Source organism: Parambassis ranga, chromosome 8 (assembly GCF_900634625.1).
Source record: "Parambassis ranga chromosome 8, fParRan2.1, whole genome shotgun sequence".
NCBI classification, from domain to species: Eukaryota; Metazoa; Chordata; class Actinopteri; family Ambassidae; genus Parambassis; species Parambassis ranga.
This window is the reverse complement of record NC_041029.1, coordinates 2,187,179-2,212,762: the sequence shown is the minus strand read 5'-3', so window position 1 is coordinate 2,212,762 and position 25,584 is coordinate 2,187,179. Positions and strand designations below refer to the sequence as shown.

General features: G+C 44.3%; 2 protein-coding genes and 1 long non-coding RNA gene across 6 annotated transcripts; 1 reads left to right on the top strand and 2 right to left on the bottom strand.

The window, feature by feature from the left end:
- Positions 1-1,055: 1,055 nt before the first annotated feature.
- LOC114439425 (uncharacterized) lies at positions 1,056-2,576 on the bottom strand. Its single transcript, XR_003671061.1, has 3 exons — positions 2,249-2,576; positions 1,223-1,367; positions 1,056-1,116 (listed from the first exon to the last, which is right to left on the bottom strand). It is a non-coding gene; the product is annotated as an uncharacterized LOC114439425 (long non-coding RNA).
- Positions 2,577-4,486: 1,910 nt separating this feature from the next.
- nacc1a (nucleus accumbens associated 1, BEN and BTB (POZ) domain containing a) lies at positions 4,487-15,348 on the bottom strand. 2 transcript variants are annotated; one of them, XM_028411269.1, is made up of 8 exons: positions 15,145-15,348; positions 11,081-11,235; positions 10,354-10,623; positions 9,646-10,267; positions 9,392-9,562; positions 7,492-7,597; positions 7,274-7,371; positions 4,487-6,658 (listed from the first exon to the last, which is right to left on the bottom strand). In XM_028411269.1, the coding sequence occupies exons 2-8, from the start codon at positions 11,204-11,206 to the stop codon at positions 6,351-6,353; spliced, it is 1,701 nt and encodes a 566-aa protein (XP_028267070.1). In that variant the 5' UTR covers positions 11,207-11,235; positions 15,145-15,348; the 3' UTR covers positions 4,487-6,350. The 2 variants fall into 2 exon arrangements, with proteins under 2 accessions (XP_028267070.1, XP_028267069.1); XM_028411268.1 differs by lacking the exon at positions 15,145-15,348 and adding an exon at positions 14,583-14,820.
- A 2,709-nt stretch (positions 15,349-18,057) lies between these two features.
- LOC114439388 (uncharacterized) lies at positions 18,058-25,377 on the top strand. 3 transcript variants are annotated; one of them, XM_028411311.1, is made up of 4 exons: positions 18,058-18,281; positions 18,371-18,681; positions 20,075-20,140; positions 20,232-25,138. In XM_028411311.1, the coding sequence occupies exon 4, from the start codon at positions 20,301-20,303 to the stop codon at positions 21,318-21,320; it is 1,020 nt and encodes a 339-aa protein (XP_028267112.1). In that variant the 5' UTR covers positions 18,058-18,281; positions 18,371-18,681; positions 20,075-20,140; positions 20,232-20,300; the 3' UTR covers positions 21,321-25,138. The 3 variants fall into 3 exon arrangements, 2 of the variants coding, with proteins under 2 accessions (XP_028267112.1, XP_028267113.1); XR_003671050.1 differs by having other exon boundaries at positions 18,371-25,010; positions 25,100-25,377; XM_028411312.1 differs by having other exon boundaries at positions 18,371-25,138.
- The last annotated feature ends 207 nt before the right edge of the window (positions 25,378-25,584 follow it).

Genomic DNA, 25,584 nt, shown 5'->3' with positions numbered 1-25,584 from the left:
GCACATGTAATGGGCCAAAATGAGTAAAAATAAAATCAATTACAAATAATTTCACTATTTTACCTCTGATTTAGATACTACTACATCAGACTACATCAGCACATGAATGCTTCAGGACCCTGGCTGCTTGGGGGTTGCCAGAGATCGGAGGGGGGTCGGGAGTCTTTGTCTACTCAGAGGGTGTTAGACTGACACCTTTAACAAGCTAGGTGGCTCCAAGGAGAGCAGGTGGGTCTGAAGACGTGCTTAAATAAATGCAGAAATCACAATGTGATCAGCAAAGGAGCAGAAAAGAGTCCCTACGACAGGATTTTCTGTCTATTTTTAGCCGCTCTCACACCTGCGATGAAAACACATTCCTCCCCTCTGGTTGTCTGGAACAGACTGCCTGTAACTGATCCACCCTCCCCCCACCTACCCAGATTGCTGCTTCCTTCTGCAGGAAAAAAGAAAAGGGGGGGGGGGGGTGTTAACAGACAGATGTCCATATTCAGCACATCCTGCTCTGAGAGGAAAACCCATGACGTGAGTGGGAGCCCTGGTTTCCTGAAGCCATTTAAAGCAACAAGCAGAGAGGATTGTGTCAGGGCCGCCTACTTCCCCCGAGACCATATTTGGGTAAAGGAATGCGTTCCTACAGCGGGAAGCATAACACGTTGAACATTGGATTCACATTGTGTTAGCACTGCATCAGTTTAAAGGTCATAATTGAGAGGCTTTTTCAAGTATAGTCCCAGAGGAGGTTCTGGTATCTGTCGTGCAAACAGTTCAGCACTGCTTGTTTTTATCATGAGGTAACTGTGAGTAAGAGAGAGTGATTGATAAGTCTGTGGCCTAAGGGTGAAGGAAAACCCTGCTCTTATTACAACAACACACAGTTTATTGACACAAAGCTGGGTGTCTCCCTGTGGTTCTGATGAGAAGATCCAGAGACAATCTGTATCTGAGGAGGATCCTGAGAGATTTCTGCAGCAGTCTGTAACCGTTGATCAGACTTGGGTCCACCACTTCCAACCAGAGAGCAGAGAACAATCCAAACAGTGGCAACAGACAGAGTCTCCAAATCAGTGAGGTCTGCATCAAGGTGATGGTCTCTGTTTTCTGCTGCTGGACCACCTAGAAAAGGGTCACACTGTTACAGGGGCCGACTACACTGATCTCTGAGACAGCTACAGGAGGAAACCAACAAGATTCAGACCACCATCATCCAACACCTGTTCACCTGATCTACACCCTCACACTGACACCTCTCCAGCAGGATGGAGGAGGAGGAGCCCAGGGGTCACCATGACGACAGTGAAGATGAAAACCTCCCTTCTACAAAGAGTTGGTCTGCATGCTCAGTGTGTGTAAAACATGGCTCATCCCTGCAAAACAGGCAAAGAGAAGGACATTTTTATTGTTATTTGCTGTTTTGTTATTCGCACTTTGAACATATGTTCTTAAATTCTGTTCAGTGAAGCCTGTAATCATAACAGAAAATGTCCAGTGATAAATGAAATAGTGCCCTCTTGTGCCCTCAACAAAAGTATCATCAAGTATCAGTCAGTGTCGACCCAGAATACAGATTAAACCAGGTTTAATTAGTTATCTTAATCTTAAAACTCATGGTAAAATTAAAATTAGATATATGTTAGATATTAACCCACTCACAACTTTGTGAATTAAATGTTTTTTGCAGGTTGTCCTTCACTGTGTGTCACCACAAGAATTTCCTTCAGGATTAATAAAGTTTTATCTTATATTATCTTACTAAAAAAGTCTAAAAATGAGCTGTCGAGGACTCAGGCATTTGTCATGGCAGCTTTTCAACACTGGGTGGCGCACTAACAAGGAAAAATAAAACAGGCTCAGAGAGTCAGGTGGGGCTGGGGGGGTTAGACATGCAAACAAAAGGCAAACAGATGTACAGGCACCATATCAAAGGATGCAGCGCTTCACTCTGGATTAGATCACTGAGGGATGTGCAAGGAAAGTATTTTGTATATATATAAAAATGTATATTTCATTAAGTTGAAATCAGAGGCAAAGATTATTCCCACTATGCTACATGCAAACCTGCAGGCTAACAAGGGCAGACTGAGTTGGTGCAAGTATAACACTTTTAAAGTGTGAAAACTCTGGTCTTTATGACAACAACACGACACATACAACATACAAAGGTTCTGAGAAAAGGGGTGTGCTCTTTCACACTGCAGCATTTCTGGCAGACCACAAACAAACATCCAACACCACAGCTGACACTCACCTAAATCGAAAAGTTCAGCATCAGCCCACTGCTGTGGATGGTTTTATCCTCGGTGTGATTTAAACATAAAAAAAAATAGAAAAAATAATAAACCTGTAGTTACTGCACAGAGACAAAACAAACTGTGAACATGTTAGCTCTACAGTATAATAAATGCTGCCTTAATTAGCACTCACTAGCTACCATGCATTGTACTTCTCAGTCAAAAGTTTGCAGACATTTATCAAAGCACCTGAACAAATCCACACAATATAATCTGCACCTGTAGGCTAATATGTAGTCAGCAATTCAGCTACAAAGCTAGACTAGCTGGAGTCACTAACACAAACCTTCTGCAGCTCACAAATACTAGAAAATAACTTGCATGCAACAGACATGTAAATTCCTTTAAGTCAAATGTAAAAACAAAACTACAAAAAAAACCTAATGTGTGTGAAGCGTGAACAAACGTGTCATTTATAGCAGCCTGCAGGTGTGTGCACTGAACAGGAACCATTAAGAATGAAATATTTTCATAAAAGTTCTTGTTTCATTGTGTATTTTTACACAAACGCATATTTAAAAAAAAATTAACCTAAACAGAACCGACTACCGATTTTGTAGTTCACTTTAAATACATCTTAATCAATCAAAACTTTATTTATATAGCACCAGAATATGTAACACAAAGTGCTTTACAGAAATAAAATAACACCCCCCGACACACACACACACACACCCAAAATACGCACCATGCACACATGCACCCACGCACATATACACTTCTACTTGTATAAATATAACATATAAAAAGATATGGACCAAGGAAACATTACTTTATTTACAATATTAAAGAAATCCATAAAATCAAACGGTCAAATAAACAACAAAACTATAACACTTAAAATGAGCGAAAAGTACCAACAGACCTGTGCATAAAATAAATAAAATCTAGTGAGTTAACCCACATAATAAAATCATAAATAGGCTAGAAGTAAATAGCTATGAATGTAATGTCATTAACTAAAAGCCAAGGTAGGTCAACAACATAGGAAAAAGGAAAAGTCGGAGAGAAATTGTTACAAATCTTTTATTAAGATATTTATTATTGAATCCTTTTTTGACATGTTCTCTATGATTTTTGTATTTATTTATTTTACAGTCGTTAATGTGCAATTACAGTTGATAATGTTGGGTCACAGTTACAGGGCTTTTCACAAAGTTATTGGCACTTGGAACACAGAGAGAGGACGATGAGCGGGTCCAGCGGTGCTACAGGGGGGTTACAGAGGGCCAAAGACCAGGTACTGCACAGGTGGTGAAGAAGCTGGGTAAGTATATACCCTCATGCTGCGAGTGCACGACAAACAATCTGACCTCTATGTGCGTCTCTATATATATAATATACAGTATTTACCTATACATGTATATAATCATATTTATATATGTACTGTTTAGTGACAGAAGGTTCCCAATGCCATGCCACGCCTTCTCCGTTTGTGTAAACACGCACAGTTTGCTGAGCTGGAAAATAAAAAGACATAAAATGAAGTGAAAGGAACGCGCGCTGAAGCAGCGAGGTTGTGAGTCGGGGGCAGGGAGGTATTTCAAACATGGTGTCCTCAGTAATGACTCCCATCAGAGGACAAGCATCATTTCTGCACATTTTTGCCATAAAATGACAGTTAGAATGACAGAAGGCGCATTTTTTAAAAACCTCTGAATCACATAATCGGACTGCACTGGATTATGGGTAAAATGTTCCTTTCTTTGGTTGCTGCAGGATGAATCTGTGTTGTTGATATGTGACTCCAGGGCTTCAGCATACAAGTACTGCAGTGTCATTCCAGACAGATGGCACCTTTCACACTGAATCTACAGTTCCCACGAGCCTCTGTGTACCAACAAGTATTAATGTGACAACCAGCCGCACATGCGCTCACAAATGAAACAAAGGAATCCTAACATTTGTCTGAAAAAAGGATAAAAGTGGATGACATTCTGGCAAAGAAAACTGAGCACAGGAACATAAATAGTGGGTTTTTGCATCCAGTGTGAAAGGAACTATAGATATTTGCCTCTTTTGGTGATGCCACTAAACAAAGCAGGGCGTTAAATTCAGACTAGAACACTAACTTTGCTTTTTCTTTCCTCACATGAGTGAATAAACCTGTGGAAGTGAAACATGACAGCAGCTGCATGAAGGGACAGGAAGCACAACAGTCTACTGGAGAGGTACTACGTCTGTGTGTGTGTGTGTGTGTGTGTGTGTGTGGGGGGGGGGGGGGGTAGCTTCTACAGTCAATGCAAAAAACTGAGGTTTGTTTTAGTTATTACCCATAATCAATACTGCATTTCTTTGTGTTCTGTCAGTTAACCTTTCAGCTGCGAGTCATTCAGACATGCCTCTAGTTATCCGAGAGCATTAACTCTTTCTTGGTTTCACAAAAATCAAAAATAAACACTTTCGTCATCATCAGAAACAGAACGGAAGAACACTTAGGATTCAACTCAACAGTCTTCTGGATTATTTACAGAAGAAAAGAAAGAAGCTCCACCTACAGGGGGAGAGGGGTGGGGTTTGATTGCTACACGACACTTAAAAAAAAAAAAAAAAAAAAAGGTGCATGAACCACTGGTTCTTTTCTTTAAGGTGCGGAAAACCACCACTGTTCTACCGCCCATACAAGGTGCATTCCAAATTCAAAAATAAAATCCAGATTAAAGAGGCGGTTTGTTAACATATAGGAATAAACGACCAACTGACAGCGAGCGGCGGTACATTTACTTAGCGGCCAAGAGAAGTTTTGTCGCAAACATACAGCACATGGCGTGCTAGCTTGCAGTTCCTTTAATGGCCACAGATGGCACTATTTTAGCGTTCACACTTGATTTCTGGTCATTTTTGTTCAATTTCACATCATAAGATTATGATAATTTGGCCAGTAAGTAAACGCACTGCCTGCCTTCTTCACCAAAAAACACACACACACTCACACAGACAGTACCATCATGACCAACTGCCTCTTCATGACGTCACCACACACACACACACACCAGTTTCTGCTTATTGATTTCAATTACAAGGCACATTCTAACACCCCAAACGCGTTTCTGTTTCTTGACTCCAAAGACAAAACGACCCAAGCCGTCACATCGTCATGTAGCTTCTCAAATTCCAACAAACGTTTTATCAGAGGAGGTCAACAGGAAATGCAGCTGAAGCAGTCTTATTCATCCTTTTTTTTTTTTTTTTTTTTAAATACAAGATGAAATGCGTCAAATTTAGCAGTTCGACTGCTCATTCCATCACTTTCACTGTAAAATAAAGATGACTGAGGTTCCTCTGCTTTAATATACTCCTGCAAAAATAGCACTTTTCCTTATATGACAAGACCTCTCTCAATAATATGGAAGTTTTAAAACAATCGCTCTCATTTCTCTGCTCACACACCGCTGCAGGCATGTATAAATATAGTTTGTCTTCTAAAAATATGGCCATCTTTAATTACCTGTCACCTTTCTTTACAATCATCCTAGTAAAAAGCTTCTCTGAGAAACATGCTAAAGATTTAGAAAACAGAGAAAAATGCACAGTGACACACTTCAGGTGAGGCTCTCTGCTCTGGAGCCGACACACACTTGCAGGTTGATGAGTGGAAGATGCAAGTGAAGGAAGAGCAGGTAGTGTTTATTGTATTTTTTAAATTTCATTCCTTTCCCCGATGCTGGACTACAGGTCGTCAGGCTTGCATAGAGGAAAACGCCAGCGACACTTACATTCTTTTTGCTCCTCGTCTGTCCGTCCAGCCGTCCTTAGTCTGTGACTCCTCCCACCACCTGCACCTCGGGGAATGTATTTCATATGCAACAATGGATGTGCTTACACACCTTGAAAAGACGAGGCAGAGGGCAGGCAGGCAGGAGAGGACAATGAATCCTCGCACGCTCTCCTTTTTCCTCTGCCGCCATGAAGCGAAATGGCCTGGTTACGACCCGAGCAGTTGAGATGTGAAAGATCAGCGTGGGCCAGAGAGTGAGGAGGCAAGCATAATGAGGGGGGAGGAGGAGGGAGGATGGGGGGAGGGGAATACTGGCATGTGCAACATTCAGCCCACAGTGTTTAAAACAGTGCTCCACCGTCCCCGGCCACACCTCCTAGCGTTTCACCTGAGGAGCCACCCGACTCCATGCCGGCACCACCGGCAGCCTCCAGCGAGGCGGGGTCAAAGGCATGATCCGCGCCCACGTCGTCTTCCGTCTTGACTCCGTCGGGGAGGAAGGCGGAGTAAGCGTCGCTCTCGGCCATCAGCAGCTTCAACTTGGGGATCCAGCTCTTCCGGACTACACGCCGGGCGTTGGTGCACATGTCGGCAGCGATGGCATTCATCTCACTTTCTTTGAAGCTGGTGGCGAAGTTCTGGCAATAAACTGCAGTGAGGAGGACAAAGAACAGTCAGCCCGAGTGTGCTGAAGTAAGATCAATACAAGAGGTGTAGTGAGGGCGGCATGAGGCCTGTTTCCACTGCAGACACTATGGTTCAGTGGTGTCTACAAAGTCTGACGTTGTCTAACTTTTCCCTGTTCATTTTTTTGAATGGCTCGTGTTTGTTCTGAGTTGTCAGGGCCACTCAGTCTGAATATTTTCTGGGTGAAGTTCTAGTGAAGGCTGCCCTGAAATGGACAGATCGACAAATGCACATTTATTTGGCCCTAATGTGCACAAAGTCACATTTTCAATAAAATGTGTAAAGAAATGAATATTTGCAGGGCTGCTGCATATCTTCATACTGAAACAGATTACACAGAGTTTCCTAGAGGGCAGAGTGCCAAAACATTTCCCACTGAGGGTCAAAAAATGAAGATGTGTTTCCTAGTAACAAGTCAGTTGCATTAAACATTTCTCTCTGTTATTTCTGCAGGAAAATTAAGAACTTTTAACACTTTTATCAGCTCATATAATGAGAGCTGAGAGTCTGAGATATGCAAACAAGCCAGAACCAGAAGGGCCCTGTGTCTGGACTGTGGGCACACAGCGCCACTCACATTTGACTGCGTGCAGCACTCTGTTGTCCAGCGGCTTGCGGCTCGGGTCGTTGGTGGACGAGCGGATGCCGGTCCCACAGCTGTTAGCCAGAGTGTTCCTGATGCATCAAAAAAAGAGAGAGAGAGAGAACAGAGAAAACACTAAAATAGTCACTTCATCCTGCTTAAAAATAATTTCTCACATGAAAAATCTCTGGAAATAGACAGAAGGAACAAACCTGTCAAAGAAGGCGGCCAGCAGCCGCCTCAGCAGCACCTTGTGTCTGGTCCCCGCGCTCACATGACAGTTCATCAGCTGGGCCCGCGATATATACACAGAAGTACCTGCACACAAGAGATTATCAAGACTGATTTACCTGCTTAATGGTTTAATGCACAGAAATGCTTCTCCAGAGAGGGACTACGGATTTATACTACACTGCAGCACGGGTGTGGAGGCCAAACTCCAGCTACACGTCACTTTTGTTTTTAACTGCATGCTGTTATATTTCACTCTTAACCTGCCCTACAACACCTCTTATAACCCCTCCTTTTCACACACATACATGTGACCCAGCCCAAATATTGTCACAGGATGTCCTCAACATAAACACAATGAGTCACATGTGCAGTGTGGTCCTGCATGCTGATCCTGAGCAGTCATCTGAGGACAGCTTTCTCTAACCACATGCACTGCTTCTCTTTAGATCAGTTGAAATGCAGGCAGGTACCCGCTCATTCTAAAGGAGCAGCAAACTTAACGATGTGTTAATTTTGTTGACGAATCATTTTCGTCATAGTTTTCGTTAATGACCTTTTTTTGCTGATAAAAACGAGACGATAACTAAATAAAAACTAACGCACGGTGCCAAAAACGAAGACGAAATGGATTGACACTTTCGTCAACGAATAAAAACGAGACGAAATTATTGATGGAGACGAGATCCAATCAGAGCAAATTTTGTTTGTGGAAAGGGAGGGACGAATCAGGAGACGGCGGCAGAGAGCCAATCAGAAGTGCTCTCTCTGTGTAAGGACGTTGCGCCGCGATGATGGAAGAAGGCGTCCTCATGCATGGTCACACAAAACAGGAGAAGAACAGACACACAGACACGTTTGATGTCAAGACAAACAAGACGGTTTACAAACCGTGCGGAGCGACTATCAGTGGTAAAAACAATAAACCTGAAGCGACGTTTGCAGACGAGTCATCTTAACTTCCGTTCAAAGATACACGTGACAAAATCTATAAATGAAGACACCGCTGCTGATGGTTTTACAGCATGCGACCTGTTTCTAAGTTGTCACTGAAGTGTTTTGCTGTAGTTATGGAGGATTCATGAAGAAGGTCATGACTGAACAGTGTATTCAGGGAGAGCAGCTCACTGTTCACTGCTGCTTTTGTGAAAAGGTAATAGCAATTAAATAAAGAGATGTTTGTTTCAAATAACACAAGTTAAAGCTGTGCCTGTTTTTATTGCACAATCAAACCTTAAATATTTCATGAAAAATATATATCATAGAATTTTAGTCGACTAAATCCACGGCAGATTTAGTCGACTAAAATTATTTGATATTCAGTCGACTAAAACTAGACTAAAACTTTAAAAATGTTGATGACTAAAACGTGACTAAAATCAAATGAAATTTTAGTCACAAGACTAAAATAAAAACTAAATCCGAAATTGCTGCCAAAATTAACACTGCGATGTACCATGTGAAAAAGAGGCTAAAACCCGACTAATTAATTATAAAGCCTCATAAATATACACTGCATACTAATATTTAATTACATTAAAACAGGGTGTCACATCGTTTTATCCTATTCAACATCTGAGGATGCTTTAACAAGAGGAGTTGAAACTTTCCAATGGCCCTTGAATGCATTATGTGTGAACTATTCAAGTTGACCTAAGCTTAAATATTTAAACTGCTTGACTCTTCAAACGTCCCATGGCTCCGACATGAGTCCTCCTGTAGCCATATCATTGTGGTGTTTGCACAGTGGAGCAGGACTCTACACTGCTATGACCAATAAGAACACACGGACTGATCATGTGGACAGGAAGGTTAGGTAGAAGGAGAAAAGACTTATCTGTCCTCAGATAAAGGTCACTGTCAAATTTCACACATACACACCTGAGACTAGCTCCAGCTTCTCAGCTGGGTCTCCTTCCTCGTACAGTTTGGGATGACAGCGGTTACCGATCTGAGCAACGAGCTCCGTGGGAAGACATGTGAGGTCACGGCCTCGCATCCGACCGCGTGTTTCTGTGTGGTCCGGCAGAGCCTCAACGCGCTCACCGGCAGCTGGAACAAACACACAGTTAGAATAAACCTACATCACCACCACCTCTGCACCACCACACTGTCAGTCAGGCTAGGCGTGCTACCTGCAGCTCCCATGTTGAGCATGCTGTACATGGTGTACATGTTGCAGATTTGCCTGTACTGCTCCTCGGCACTTTCATCCGTCCCCTCTTCTTCTTCTTCATCGTCATGGTAGCTGATGGGCGAGTCGCTAGCGTAGGTGCTCAGGGTGCCGGGGCTGGCGCCCTCTGACATGCCAAGCCCTGCGCTCCCGTTGGTGCCGCTGATCCCACCACCGGCCACCATGCCCGCCAGGCTGGTTGTGGTGGTGCCCATTCCCATGGGGAGTCCAAGGGCTCCGGGGCTCTGGATAGCACTGCCCCGCACTGCCTCCTGTGAGTAGCGGGCTGCCTTCCTGGCCCCTCCTCCGCCTGCCCCTGAACCTACACCGCCGCCTCCATCCCGGCTGCTGCCACCCTCCCACAGTCGCTTGGCTACAGGAGTGCAGACGACAGAGTAAGGAGCTGCTGCTTCTGGATGGCTCGCCAGCTGCTCTGTCTTCACTCGCGACACCAGTGGTAGCGGCGTGAGGCAGGAAGCCGGCCGGGCGGCGATGTTACTGGTCTGTGTTACAGGGCTCTGCGGCTCTGAAGGTGGAGCCTCTTCTGCATGAAGGCCCTGCGAGTCACAACTAGGGGAAGATACCTGTAAGTGAAGCAAACATCAAACATGTGACGCATACATGACGACAGCCACAGCCTGATCCTGCTGAAACTTCATCTCTTTCTTACCTTAAGAAAGAATTCGGTGCCTTTTTCCATGATCTGTTGGATCTGCAGGAAGCCAGCCGTGTACATGAGGAGAAACTGGTCACCCACAGTCATGCTGAGACGGCCGGTGTAACAGAAAGACAGAATCTGCTGGAAGCTCTGAGGCTGCACAGCCGGTGGAAGCTCCACCACAGTCGGGCTTGCTTCACCACCGCTGCCTCCACCATTGCTGCTGCTGCTGAAAAGGTCCCGGAAATAAGAACTGCTGGCAGCCAGGACAGCTCGATGAGCCTGAGGTACAGAAACGATAAAAAACTAGGTACTAAAGCCAAAACCTGCAGTTCCCTAAAGTGGCCACATGAGGGCTGGTTCGAACAGTCCCCATGGACCCAACGTTTACAGCCTGGTGCAAAACACAAGTGCACTGGTAAACTGTTCCCGAGTTTGATGCCAGTCTGCTGATCCCTCCCACTCTAAAGCCAATGGCTAAAGATAAAAATATAAAACAGGGCTGTCAACATTAATGTGTTAACACAAATTATGTTTTGACAAGCAATCACGCACTCTCTCTGGGTTCTCTTGGACTATGATAGTGAGAGAGGGAAATGAATGCATCACTGTTGCTAGAGACAAAGATGAGAGAAAGTCCTCAAAAAAACCTGCAGACTTCCTGTTTCATCACAAAACAGTCACATCATACAACAACTGTGAAGTGTGTGAAGTGCTGAACTCCACAGTTCATACATACCTTAAAGGCGTGTCCCTTCACCACCACTGACACGTCGCAGTAGAGGCCCTGCAGCCGCTGCTCATTCAGACACTCTAAAACGTTGTTACCAAAGTTTGGGATCGCCATCTGGAGGGTCTGGGCCATGGTGCGCGTACGCACACCAACAAATGGTTCTGATGGGAAAGAAGAAGAAGAAAGCCTAACTTAGACGGAGCAGGCCTGTGATGCTGTACACTCTAAATCAGGGTCACACTGGTTTCTACGCAGGATTGTTCCGCATGTGAAAAACAATGTTGTGTGGTGTATATTTCAGCACTGATAAGGTGTACACAGATGTCCACAAACACAACAGAAGTCCATCGTCCATCAGCAAAGGGAACTTCCTCTGACAGAAACATGGCGTCTACATCTGATCAGGAACAATGAAGCCACATTACAGCAGCCTTGTTTGTCACAGTCTTCTTTGTGCTCCAAAAAAAAAAGGATGAGGATGGTGTAAATGCAGCAGGCCTTCCTGTGGATGCACGTGGAAGGTGACACGCTGTGCATTTATGTAACATGGCAACAGTATGGACACCTCAACTCCACCCTTGATCACATGCTAACTGCAGAGGAGCAGCTCTCTGGGCAACACTTTGACAAGACTCCCAGGTGGGATCACTTGTTGGACAAACCCCCGCCTGAACAATGACAGAGACTGTCTCCTGCTGTTCCTGTGGTGTGAAGCAGGAGGAGGCGTGATGTAACAAGGCTGTGTTAAAAGTCAGAGAGCTCAAAGCAGAACAGGCGAGGAATGTCAGACTCTTACATTAACAGATACAATAAAATGGCTGACAGTCCAAACATAATGGAAGTCTATTGTTGTTGCAGCTCGAGGCCAGATTATTCATCATAAAATGCTTCTAAGTGGTCAGAGTAACAATTGTATCCCCTGGCACCAACACTTGACACAGGCCACAAATGTTTGTGCACTTACAGTCCCACTGAGGGCTTTTGGCAGGCTGATACTTAAACCAAAGTTTTCATCAGACTTCCATGGATTTTTGCATTAATCCTATATGTGACTGTGGATATTACTGCAGAGGAAGGCTCAGTAAAAAAGCCTTTTTATTTTGAGCTATAAAATCTCCTGTGCTTAGATAACTGGGTCATGTGCTGGTATTCTATGTGAAAAAGTGTAGTGTGTGTGTGTGTGGTCTAAACAAAAACCACATTGTATGTTTCCATTCACTTCAGTCAACAGTCAAAGACAAACATGCTCTCTTTACCCTGCACAGACGGCTATCTTATGTCTGTCAATATCACATTAAAGTGTCCCATTTAATATTAATATGAAGGTTGTCCGAGCAGCAAGACATGCTGAGTGGCTGTGTACAGACACCGTGGAGATTTTTTCTATGATTTTTTTTGGATTCATGTGTACTGTATGTCCTTTTAGGCCAACTCAAATGGGGTTAGAGGGTATGCACAGACATCACTTCTGCACCAGAACACTCCCACCTGACCGAGTATCAAAACAACCATCAAACATGGCTGCCTTCAGCGGGAGAAACTATGAAGACTCTGCTTAAATTAAAGGCAGCTGGACTGGACAGTGAGTTTTACTGACATTTATATGTACCTGATCATTCTTGCTGCACAAAAACAGATTTTTATGAGTCTTTATGGCGCGCAGGTAGCGCCAGTTTTTGCGACACACACTCTCTTCTGTGCAAAGTATCATTGCTATCTGCTTCCAGGAGTGGTTGGCCATCAGCGTGTCTTTGTAGGTCCTCAGCGATGTATTGTAGAGATGCTCGTATCTCCTCACTGCCTCAGCAAGCTGCTCCTCAAAAACATCCATTGTTGAATTAATTAAATCTGTTGAATCAGTGCTGTTTATACACCTACCTATATACCTGGAGAGGCTCTTGTGCTTCTCCACTTTCATCACGGCCACAATAAATTCCGGCCAATCACGGCATGGTTGCCGCACAGCCTTGAAAGACAAAGTTCGGCCGGCGGGCGGTCAGAGACAAAAAATGATGTCATTTTGTGGGCATAACGTCTGCACGGGGGAAAAAGTTCTTTGTCTCGCGGAGTATGGATCCAGCTTTAGTGTCTGGGCTTTAACAGATACTCTGAAACAAGATGGATTTAAAATGTCTGACAGTCCTCAGTATTTCCACATACGAGGATCCTGCACGCACAGCACACTGCATGCAAAGCAAAACCTACTTTCCACTGTGGTTCTTTATTCTGCACACACACACACACAGGACACATGTCAGCGTGTGATTCTGTGTGAGAACAAACTAATGGAAGCCCACCCTGCAAGAGGCACACAACCAACATTGGTGTGACTGACTGATGAGGGCTGGAGTCAGCCACCCCATCATATCCAAAGCCTTTCGTTTGGAACCAGGCCAAGCTCCAGGGTAAAGAGAAATGCTGTCTTTGTCTCCATCTCACTCAAGCTCCCTCTCCCTCATACTAAAACACAGATGCGCACACACACACACAAACTCAAACAAACCCACAAAAGGCACACACTGAGTCACACACAGACATTAGACAATACTGCTTGTTTACAGTTTGGCGAGCCGCAGTAAGCACACATGCGTGCATGTAAAGACACACAAACGCTGGGCTGAGGGCAGGGTGTGTTTGCACAGTTTGCCCTGACAGTGAGAGAGAATGTGACTGTGTGTGTGTGTGTGTACATGTGAGTGTGTGTGTGTACATGTGAGTCTGTGTGTGCACTAAGGAGGAGCCTGCAGAGAGAAGAGGGATCATCTCAGGTCTTCGTTCCATTAAATATATAGAGCGCAGAAATGTGAACAAATAAATTCACCCGAAATCACCCCGTGGCTTAGATCTCCCAGCAGCCAGCCAGGAGAGGAAAGTAGGTCAAACATACAACATGCTTAAAGACTTTTCAGAGTGATCCTCAGGAACGTTCACAGTGGGCTGGTGTGGTGTTAGGACGGGGACCACTCTTCACAGATCTCAGAACTCATTTAGTCTGACTACTTTCTAGTTAATCCAGTTCTGCCAGTGAACTCATCTCAAACATCAACTCAGTGTGGAGTCACTGCTGCAGCTGGCACACAATGCATTCCCTCTATAGGCATTTCCTGCTTCTCATGTGCCCATACCTGCACAGCGGTGCCATCAAGTCAAGACACACACACAAGGCCTGAGAGTCCTGATGAGGGAGGCTGAAAGCAGACGCTTCCATATTTCTGTTACTGAAATGATGTGGAGCACATGCAGCAATCCTCGCTGTGTTGATGTTTACCCCCTAAACTACATCCAGGAATCACTTAAAGCAGCCCCACCGCTTCCATTTTATCCCTTTCGAGGCTGCCAACTCGTAAATGTTTGATGCCCTCTCCCATCCGCAGCAGGCCTACAGGGAGGTGGCTAACGGCTAAGCTAACGCTACTGTTAAATATTTTGGGTACCATCCACCTCACGCACACTCACAGCCCGGCAGAACAATGTCAAAGCAATTCCGCACTCAAACCAGACAACTTACCGGCCGAGCGGACGACGGAGCCGTGCTGCGACGCCGGTTGTCAAGCCCCGAATGTTGCTTATTTAAATATTTTGGTGATGGGGGAAATCGCTCCCCCTGCCATTCTCCATTCTACCGACATCAACAGGTCATCCCAGGACACGCAGCAGCTGAGGGCGAGCCAGACGGAACCAGTGCGGCACGGAGCGGGGGGTGGGAGCACAACAAGGCACAATTCTTTGCAGCCGGCGTTTGCAAGTGGCCGCTTTGCCAAAAAAAAAAAAAAACCTGCGCGCCGCTGCGTGTGCGCATATTTTGGGTGAAGTTTGATGAAAACAGACGCCCCGCTCTGACCTGATATTTTTCTGTTGCAGGCTAAAGAAAGTTTGATAACCTGGGTTCAACTCGACCCCTAAACTCACTCACTTATCCCAAACTTTAACTGTCCCGTATGCGGTTTATCATCAACCAAAATCCACGGTGCTTACTGAGCCCTCCCCGCCGCCGCCGCCGCCGGTACACCATCATCAGGCGACCCCGGGCCCGTCAGGACGCCTCATAGATCGGCAGACAGCACACTCACCGCCTCGCTGGGAAGCTGATGCAGAGCCTTGCTTCAAAGGAGGAGACGCGGCGCTCTCTCTCCCCGGTTTTCCTCGCTCCGGGCAGCCATTCAGTGTGAGGAGCGAAGCGACGATAGCAGAGCCATCGAGGGCGGTACAGTATCCCAGGGGATTGCGGAACACAGAGCCACTGATCGTAGGGAGCAGCAGGAGAGGAGGAAGACAACCATGACGCGCTCGTCATTCAATCGCATGATCGTTCCGAGCGCAGCCTCAGTTTGGGGAGACCTATACCACCACGGCGTGCACTGTTTGCGCATTGGCACAGAAACAGCAACAGCAGCCAGTCTCTCTCTCTCTCTCTGCATATGAGCGACAGAATTTAGAAAAGTAGGCCGCGTGTGTTATTTAACTTGGGTGAACTCGGCGCGCGCATATAAAGTAGGGATAAAGCCGCACCCTGACTGACTGTAAACAAGAGAAACACTGTGTGAATGAAACACACACACACACACACACAGAACATGTGAAGGCCTTGTCATCATGAGATCAGATATCATGTTTTACACACAGACACCACATTTCCTCGGTGGAGTCTTAATTTTATACCAATGACTGTGGATATACAACAAGATGATACAGTAACAAACTGGAACAAATGAGTTGAGATGAGAATGAATAACTGTAAAAAGCACAAAAAAGATAAGAAGAGTCCTCCTCAGCAGGCCCTGAAGAGCCCCCCTTACTCTCTGAGCCTGGTATTTGCAGGACCTGCTGGGCCAGGCCTGCTCTGCATCTCTCTCTTTCTCTGTTTTTTCCTCACTCTTGTGCTATGGCACACCAGATGTCTGCTTGTACGGAGGTAATTTGTTGAGTGAACTTCAGCTGTTGGTGGAGGTCCACTCCCCGCAGGGTGACAGGATGGGCTGCTCCTTCATGCTGGTGTTGTGAGCCTTGCCATCTTGTCTGACAAACTTAATGAGTTGTTGTGATGTCAGGCTCAACTCGTTTCCTTCCAACCTCTGAGCCTCCAGGATTTCAGTGCTCTTGCAGTTCTGCTTCAAAATCTTGAGTATAGTCCTCTAATACACCATGTGATGCACCCTTATCACCTTGTCAGGGATGCAGTGCTGTGGCCTTCAGCCCTGACTTGGACCAAATAGTGCCAAAAGCTTCCAAGGTGATCCTGAAGACCCTTCTTTTTTGAAGCTCACAAAATACTCAATGCCAGGACCTGGTGTAGGCACTGACCCACAGAGCCTCCACCAGCCCACCTTACTTTCTTGCACTGCCTCCATCAGTTCTCAGGGTCAAAGTTGAAGGCGCCATGTTACCATATCTGTGCAGCAACGCCTCACTTTGCCCCTCACTGTCATAATTACTACAGCCACCAGAGGGCACTGTGGGGGAGCAACCAGCTACTTGCTCATACAAACTGCTGCATGAATGAGTTCTAAAACTTGGAAGCATGTTAGCATTGTTAACACTCCCTGCCCCCTCAGTGTGTGTTTTGAATGTGTTTATTGGTCAGATGTCTGAAGCCTCAGCAGGTTTTAAGTCTACCACACAAACACACAGTAAATCCCCACGATATTTGTTTACTGTCTGAACAAAGGCTACATGCTAACAAGTGGCTAAATGGAACTACAAATGAAGAAGAGGTCAGAGCAGTGAACTTGGTGGTGCTGATGTTGTAGTCATGTGACATGTGGTTTATAGCGTAGCATTAGCTTTTAGCATTTGGTAGTCTATGTGTAAGTATGATCAACTTTTCTTCTGTCAAAATCCAACATAGACAGTGAGGGAATCCTATTGGCTGTTAGGTGAGAATACATCCAACAAAAAAATAATGTAATGATCATTAAAATTACCACGGCTTTCCTTCAGTATTGATAGAAGCTGTGACAAAGGAAAAATAGCAGGTTAAAAAGTCTTCACTGCAAGGTTAAAGCTGACGGAGTGTGTGATGTTGGTTCAGGTGTGTATGGACACACAAAAGGGGTCAAGTGAGGAACCTGTGTGTGGGTTGTTGGCATAAGTGGATGGGAGGGTATGGGGGGGGGGGGTTGTCAGACAGGGAGACGCTCTCAGGCAGCCTGCTGGGCATGGTGCCCCACTTCCCCGCTGCCGGGCCCCTTGGCACTTGAGACTGGCAGCAGCATGCGGTGACTCCATCCCAGCAACAGCGTCACAGATTTGGGCCGGCTGCCACGGGGTCCCCAGCCAATCGAGGGGACATGCAGTGGCAGATCACTCCAAAAATAGCCAATGGGAAGGCTTGATTTACTGAGTGTCATCCCTCCCAGATGTGAATTCCTACAAACCCACAACGTACACAGAGAGACACACAGCAGCATGCAGAGTTTCACAGACACTCTGCGTGTCAGCATGTACGCAGAGTCCCTCTGTCAGCCATCATGAGTCCAGATCAGACCTGTCGGCATCTTCAAATTACTTACATGGCTAGCGTTTCATTCAGAGATGACACAACTGCTGCTGCTGCTGCACGGAGCTTTGTCTCACTCTAGTGGACAATCTGAGTAACGCAGGACTGTTGGTTTTGTTGTGTTTCTGGCAACCTGATCTCACAGAAATACGTGACATACACACGGATTGTTAACACTGAATTACGTGGCACCGACACGAAAAGTAGTGAAATTACGTGCAGGCACCACGGAAAACTGTCTCCATAGAAAGTCAATGCGGGCCGTTTCTGTAGGGACACCACGGTTTTTAACACGTGTGGACACCACGGACATCCTATAGAAATGAATGAGCCGATTTGATTACTCCACGGGTGGTAAGAGTAAAAAAAAGTTCTTTTCGGCACGGAGGTACCATACTCCGCGAGACGTGTGTGTGCAGAACTCCTCCTGTGTGTTCTGCACCTGAAGAAGCTCTTGCAGTTGAAGTGAGTGTAAAAGCCACAGTGGGTGTGTATGTTGCCTGCTGTATAACCCTCACCATGGGTGGCGCTGCGTTTAGTTTTGTGTGATAGAAAGGTTAGAAGAAGAAAAGAGAGCAAAAGGCAAGAGACTGAAGTTAAGCTAACGGTGAAAGTTGTGGAATTGTGGACCTTATTTTATTATTTTTTTCTATTTTGTCCTCGGAAGTACCCTCCATTATTGTTTAATTCCTGTTGCACGCAGCCAACAAGGTATGTTTTGTTTTAATGTCCGTTTATTGATTTATTTACGTTTGTATTGATCTTGCCACAAATTAATAATGTGTTTGTCTTTATTATAGTTTTCACGGTGATTCATTAAAGCCAGCAGTAAAAGGAAACCTGTCTGCATGTGCATCGTGGAGTTAGTGAAAACTCGGACTGTCTAACGACGCGAGTGGGAAGAGGACTGCGCGGCAAGATCAAAGGGTGAAAATTGACGCATGCACCGGCAGCGCGCAGAGCAGAGCCGTGACTGAGGGACAGCTATGAAGAAGGATGCATAAGGACTTGAGGAGAAGCTCACATTTGGAAGACCAACGTCTTAAATTAAGGGCACAAGCAACTTGGACACTGATTAAGTAAAGAGGTAGTACAGCCACTTAAAGGTTGGGTAAGCATTTAATTGTACGGTAATCTCCTCATGTCAAGATTCTGGTGTACTCTCTCATAACATTAACGGCTAATTTTTGAAGGTAATCCTAATATAACGTAAAAAGGAGCCATATGCCAATTTAAGTTATAAGTTGAAAGTCAATTAGAAATTTACAAGTGAAGTGAATCTCATATTTGATTTGAAGGTGTTATTGTTTATCATTTGAGTTGATTGAGACTTACTTTTTAAGGTGTTAAGTGAGCTAATTTGATACAGTTGGACTATTTTGAGCCATCTAAGGATATATTTACATTACATTACAATCTTCAAAGTATAACACATTTATCATTTGTAAGTTAAAAGTTGTAACTTCTGCTAAGGATATAATCAGCTTAGAATGACTGAGCCAGTGAAGCATCAGACAAAGGCTAGTGAAGACTCTCAGTACCCAGAAGTACAGGATGAGGGTGGTGACCAACAAGAAACAGTGTCACAGTTGAGAAGAAGCCAAAGACCCAGAACCTTAACAGACAAAGGTAAGGGCATGCAGGAAGACAGAATTAAAGGACTGCAACAAAGATTTAACTACCTTTATAGAAGGTGGAAAATATGTGTTAAATCATGTAAACAGCCACTGTCACAACGAGAGTTGTTGTCCGAAGATCTGCTAAATGACATAATCAGAGACGTTACAGGTCTTAGTGCAGATGTTCAAAGAGTTTATGAGGAACTGCGTAAATTCGAACCTCCTGACTAAAACATACGTCGAAGAGCAGACCTCTGCATAGAGATTTCAAGATACATCATGACTAGAGCCTCACTCCGACTAGAAGGAAGGATTCCAGAACAGGAACCAGATTGGCCTGAGGCAGGCTCTCTCTTTTAGTCAAGCATGAGTGGGTCAAGCAATATCTCTGACTTAAAGAGCATCTCAGAACATTCTGCTCAATCATTGGTGAAACGCCAAGATGCCGCTGCTGATGCAGCTGCAACTCAAGCCATCATTAAGGTCCTACAAGAACAAGAAAGAGAGCAATTAGACATAGAGCGTTTAGAAGATGAACTCAAAAGAAAGGTTGCAGATCAAGAGGCAGCAGCAAAACGGCGACGCTTAGAAAGAGAAGCAGAAGAAGTTAAGCTGAGAATGCAACATGAGGATGTTGAAGCTAAATTTAAAATTGATCAAGAAGCAGAGTTTGCAGCTCTACAGAGGGAGCTAGAGTCAAAGCATAGAAAATTACAACATCTGGATCAAGTGAAGGATCTCTGTGCCGCTCAGGCTAGAATGCAAGTGTATGAGGAGACAAGTATTAAGGAAGATGACAGAGAAGATGTGTTGGGGACAGTGAAGGAGAACAGGATGCCTACTCTTACAAACAAGTCTCCATTGCATGCATTCCCTGTTCCACAGGCTACAGTCACCTCATCTAATGACAGTACAGCTGAGCTTGCTAAGATGCTAGCAAGTGCTTTGAGTGTAAGTAGGATTCCAGTTCCTGAACCATCAGTCTTCAATGGAGATCCATTGAAATACAATGACTGGAAACTGTCGTTTCAAACACTCATAGACCAAAGGAATATTCCAGAAAAGGAGAAAATATTCTACCTCCGCAGATATGTAAGTGGACAAGCAAAGAATGCACTTGAAATCTGTGAAGTACAGAAGCTGTGGAGCAAGGACGTTAACTACAACGTCACATGAACGGGCAACTCCAACATGCTGCTTCTGTAAGAAGACTGGCCATGCCTTACAGAAATGTAGAGTATTTTTGGAGAAAGCTGTGTCAGACAGAGTCAAGTTCATTCAAGGTGAAAGGTTGTGCTTCAAATGTCTCAAGCCTGGTCACCGCTCAAAGAGTTGCAGTAAAAGGAATGTATGTGACAAATGCCACAAGCAACACCCTACCTGCCTACACGAGGATCGCGTTAAGGAAGAAAACCCAAAGTGTGAACAAAACACAAATGAACAAGGGACAAATCAAGGCTTAAATCAAGTACAAGTTACAGGAACAACAACTGCTACAGCTAATAGAGTGATACGCCATCAAGGTAACACCCAAACGGCTGCCATCGTTCCAATATGGCTTTCTTCCTTGGCACAACCTGCCCAAGAAGTCCTTGTATATGCTCTATTGGACTCACAGAGTGATACTACCTTAATTCTAAGTGAAGTGGCAGAATCTCTTGAGACAAACAAAGAACAAGTCAAACTCAGACTTTCTACCATGACCTCTAAGACAATGGTGGTGTGTTCTCAGAAACTAAGTGATATACAAGTGCGTGGATTTTACTCTAGCAAGAGAATCGCCCTGCCACCTGTATATGCATGTGAGTTCATTCCAGCTAATAGAACACACATACCCACAAATGAAACAGCGAAGGTTTGGCCTCATCTAGAGCACCTTCAGGAAGAGATTGCACCATTGCAAGATTGTGAGGTTGGTTTGCTAATTGGATACAACTGCTCCCAAGCTCTCCTTCCCAGAGAAATCATATCAGGCAAGGAAGATGAGCCATACGTACAGCGCTCAGACCTTGGTTGGAGCATTGTTGGTCCAAGTAGCCCTTATGTTGATTATGGAGATGCTGTTGGTATCAGCCACCACATTATAGTGAGAGAAGTGTGTCAATCTCAAAAGAGAAGTACACTACGTTAACAGAACCAAAGTGAAGGAAATCAGTCCAACTGAGATTTTGAAGGTTCTTGAGTCAGACTTTTCAGAAAGAAGTGCAGATGACAACTCTGTGTCTCAGGAAGATGTCAAGTTTTTGAAAAAGGTGCAAGAGAACATCACGCAAAATGACAAAGGTCATTATGAAATGCCACTACCATTTAAGGAAGAGCGACCCAAGCTTCCCAACAACAAAATAAGTGCAACACAATGACTCATGTGTCTTGAAAGAAGGTTAAAAAGGGATCACACATACTACAAGGACTATGTCAGTTTTATGGACGACATCATCTCACAAGGTGATGCAGAGAAGGTTCCTAATGAGGAACTGGACATCAGCCCAGCGTGGTATATCCCACACCATGGGGTATATCACCCACGCAAACCAGGTAAAATACGAGTAGTTTTTGACTGCTCTGCGAAGTTTCAGGGAACTTCCCTGAATGAACATCTTTTATCTGGTCCAGACCTCACAAATGCATTGGTGGGAGTATTGTGCCGCTTCCGAAAGTGTCCTATAGCAGTTATGTGTGACATTGAAAGAATGTTCCACCAATTTCATGTGAAAAGGGAAGATCAGGATTACCTGAGATTCCTCTGGTGGGAAATGGCAACTTGGAAGCCTCTCCAACAGTTTATCGGATGAAGGTTCATTTGTTCGGAGCTGCCTCTTCACCCGGCTGCGCCAACTTTGGCCTAAAACATTTGGCAGTCCAAGGTCAGGGTGACTTTAGTGAGAAAACCATACGCTTCATTCAAAGGGATTTTTATGTAGACGATGGTCTTAAGAGTGTCCAGTCGGAATGAGAAGCCATTCAGCTTGAGAACTGTGTTCCACTGGGAAGTTAAGACTTCACAAGTTTGTATCAAACAGTGAAACAGTAATGGCAAGTATTCCAGAAGAGGATCGTGCTACAGTCAAGGAGTATGATATGGATTTAAGCCTACCACATTTTGAAAGAGCACTTGGAGTGGAGTGGTGTGTTACATCTGATGTATTCAAGTTCAGGGTTCAAGTTAAGCCCAATCCACTAACCAGAAGAGGGGTGCTTTCCACTGTAGCTTCCATATATGATCCTCTGGGATTCATTGCACCTTTTGTTCTTCTAGGGAAGCAGATTCTCCAGCAGATGTGCAGAGACCAGATTGAATGGGATGAAAAGCTACCAGAGCATTTGAACCGCAATGGGAATCGTGGATCAGAGATCTACCAGCATTGGTTAACATGCAGATTCCAAGGTGCTTTATACCTCCTGGGTTTGGAGAGATCAAAAGTTATGAACTCCACCATTTTGCTGACGCCAGCATCACAGGGTACGGAGAATGCAGTTACCTGAGAGTTGTTAGCCATTTAGACAAGTGTTCATTGCTGCTTGGTAATGGGAAAGTCCAGAGTTTCACCAACCAATGTCATGACTATCCCACGACTTGAACTCTCTGCAGCAGTCGTTGCAGTTCGTGTCAGTGACTTGCTGAGAAATGAGCTGGAAATCCAGAACCTACAGGAGTTCTTTTGGACAGATTCCACAGTTGTTCTTGGCTACATCAATAATGATGCCAGGCGCTTTCAAGTGTTTGTAGCCAATCGTGTCCAGAGGATTAAAGCAAGCACAACTCCTGAACAATGGTCTCATGTTACCTCTGAAGAGAATCCTGCAGATCATGCTTCCCGGGGTTTGACTGCAGAACAACTCAAGACATCAAACTGGTTCACTGGCCCAAAGCTTTTCTGGCAAAGAGAACTTCCTGTCAGAGATAGCAAGGTGGGAGAAATCAGTGAGAATGATCCAGTACTTCGAAAGGCCTTTGTGTGTGACACTACCGCAAGGGAATACAAATCTTTACTTGATCGTTTCCAGAAGTTCTCAGATTGGTCTAGGCGAGTAAGAGCAGTAGCAAGACTAAAACAAAAAATCAGGGAATTCAAGGGTGTAATGCATACAGATGAAGGTACTAGCCTTGAAGAAAGAAAGGAAGCTGAGCTTGTGAGCATCAAGCTAGCTCAAGAACAAGCATTTTCACAAGAGATTAAGAGTCTGAAACAAAAGAAAGCAGTTTCAAAGACAAGCAATCTCCACAAACTGAATCCATTTTTGGATGAAGAAGGCGTGCTTAGAGTAGGAGGACGTCTAAGACAAGCTGTGTTACATCCACATGTGAAACACCCTGCCATACTTCCTAAAAGCAGTCACATATCAGCTCTACTTGTGAAGCACTTCCATGATAAGGTCTACCATCAGGGATATGGAATGACATTGAATGAACTGCGAGCTAATGGGTGGTGGGTTCTTGGAGGTAGCAGTGTTGTTTCAACACACACATTCATTAAGGTGTCAAGTGCAGGAAATATAGGAGAGGTCCCAAAGAACAAAAAATGAGTGATTTGCCACTAGACAGAACTCAACCAACCCCAACCTTTACGTATGTCTGTATGGACTGTTTCGGCCCGATATATGTCAAGGAAAGAAGAACTGATCTCAAGAAGTATGGACTTTTGTTCACTTGTTTGTGTTTACGAGCCATTCATATAGAAGTGGTAGATGACTTGACATCTGATACATTCATCAATGCTTTAAGAACATTCATTGCTATAAGAGGAAATGTTCGCCAGGGCACCAACTTTGTTGGTGCCAGAAGAGAGTTTGCAGAACTCATCAAAAGGGTTGACCAAGAAAAGCTGAAGACACTTGGATGTGAATTTCTCATGAATCCCCCATCAGCAAGCCATATGGGTGGTGTATGGGAGCGACAAATAAGAACAATAAGGAGTGTTCTTTCTGCCATACTTGACCATTCTGCCATACTTGACAATGCGTCACTGAGAACGTTTCTGTATGAAGTCATGGCATTTATTAACAGTAGACCTCTTTCGGCTGAACATCTCAATGATCCAACAGGACTAGAACCACTTACGCCGAACCATATCTTGACGATGAAGTCCACGATCATCCAGCCTCCACCTGGACAGTTCATGAAGGATGATCTCTTTCTTCAAAAGAGGTGGCGACGCATGCAGTATTTGTCTAATGAGTTCTGGACACGTTGGAGGAAGGAGTATTTATTGAATTTGCAGTCAAGACAAAAATGGCACACAAACAGAAGACACCTGAAGATCAATGATGTTGTTCTCCTGAAGGATGATCTTGCATCGCGCAATGAATGGAAGCTAGCCAAAGTTACGGCTGTTTACCCTAGCTCAGATGATAGGGTGAGAAAGGTTAGGCTTCTGGTTAGTGAGACCACATTTGATAGACATGGGTCACCTACTGTTAAGACTACATCACTCGACAGACCTGTAACAAAGGTTGTTCTTTTGCTTGAGGCAGAGTAAGGTCTGACATCTTTATTTTGTTGTTTAATGTTACACATGCTTATTCAATATGGTGTTTGTTAATAAGGAAATCCCACGTCAAAGGTTGTGCAATTTGGTGGGAGTGTAACAGCCACAGTGGGTGTGTATGTTGCCTGCTGTATAACCCTCACCATGGGTGGCGCTGCTTTTAGTTTTGTGTGTTAGAAAGGTTAGAAGAAGAAAAGAGATCAAAAGGCAAGAGACTGAAGTTAAGCTAACGGTGAAAGTTGTGAAAATGTGGACCTTATTTTATTATTTTTTCTATTTTGTCCTCAGAAGTACCCTCCATTATTGTTTAATTCCTGTTGCATGCAGCCAACGAGGTATGTTTTGTTTTAATGTCCGATTATTGATTTATTTACGTTTGTATTGATCTTGCCACAAATTAATAATGTATTTGTCTTTATTTTAGTTTTCACGGTGATTCATTAATGTCAGCAGTAAAAGGAAACCGCTTGTGTCTGCATGTGCATCGTGGAGTTATAGTGAGCATGTGGTTATTTCATTTTTGAGAACAACTGGATTGAAAGACGGTGAAAGCTAACGTCGGTTAGCAGTTGCGCTGGACGGAAGCGCCATCACGTTGCCATGGTAATGCAACTTGCGGACCCATTTGTGGTTACGTAAATTGCCTACGACAACGCATGCATTTCACTAAGCGATTTCACCTAAATAAATGTTTATTTTTTACTTGGTTTTCTCGTTTAATGTATACTTCATCTCCAAAATCTTCTACATATTTATTCATGTCAATCTTTTGCCTGGTGCACATTTGTTCATATTGTTTTCCAAGAAGTGTTGCATTAATATTTAAGTTGCACTTCATATTGTAGTAATCACGATGGTAAACATATTAATATTATGAGTATAGTATTTAGATAATATTATAATACAATA

What these genes read in the sequence shown, in the direction of transcription:
- nacc1a (XM_028411269.1), bottom strand. Translation starts at nt 11,206, where the DNA reads ATGGCCCAGACCCTCCAGATGGCGATCCCAAACTTTGGTAACAACGTT. An exon ending in TGAAGGGACACGCCTTTAAG is followed by an intron (nt 10,624 to 11,080) that starts GTATGTATGAAC and finishes TCTGTACCTCAG; the next exon opens with GCTCATCGAGCTGTCCTGGC. An exon ending in CTGGCCGCCTTCTTTGACAG is followed by an intron (nt 7,372 to 7,491) that starts GTTTGTTCCTTC and finishes TTGATGCATCAG; the next exon opens with GAACACTCTGGCTAACAGCT.
- LOC114439388 (XM_028411311.1), top strand. Translation starts at nt 20,301, where the DNA reads ATGCACTTGAAATCTGTGAAGTACAGAAGCTGTGGAGCAAGGACGTTA.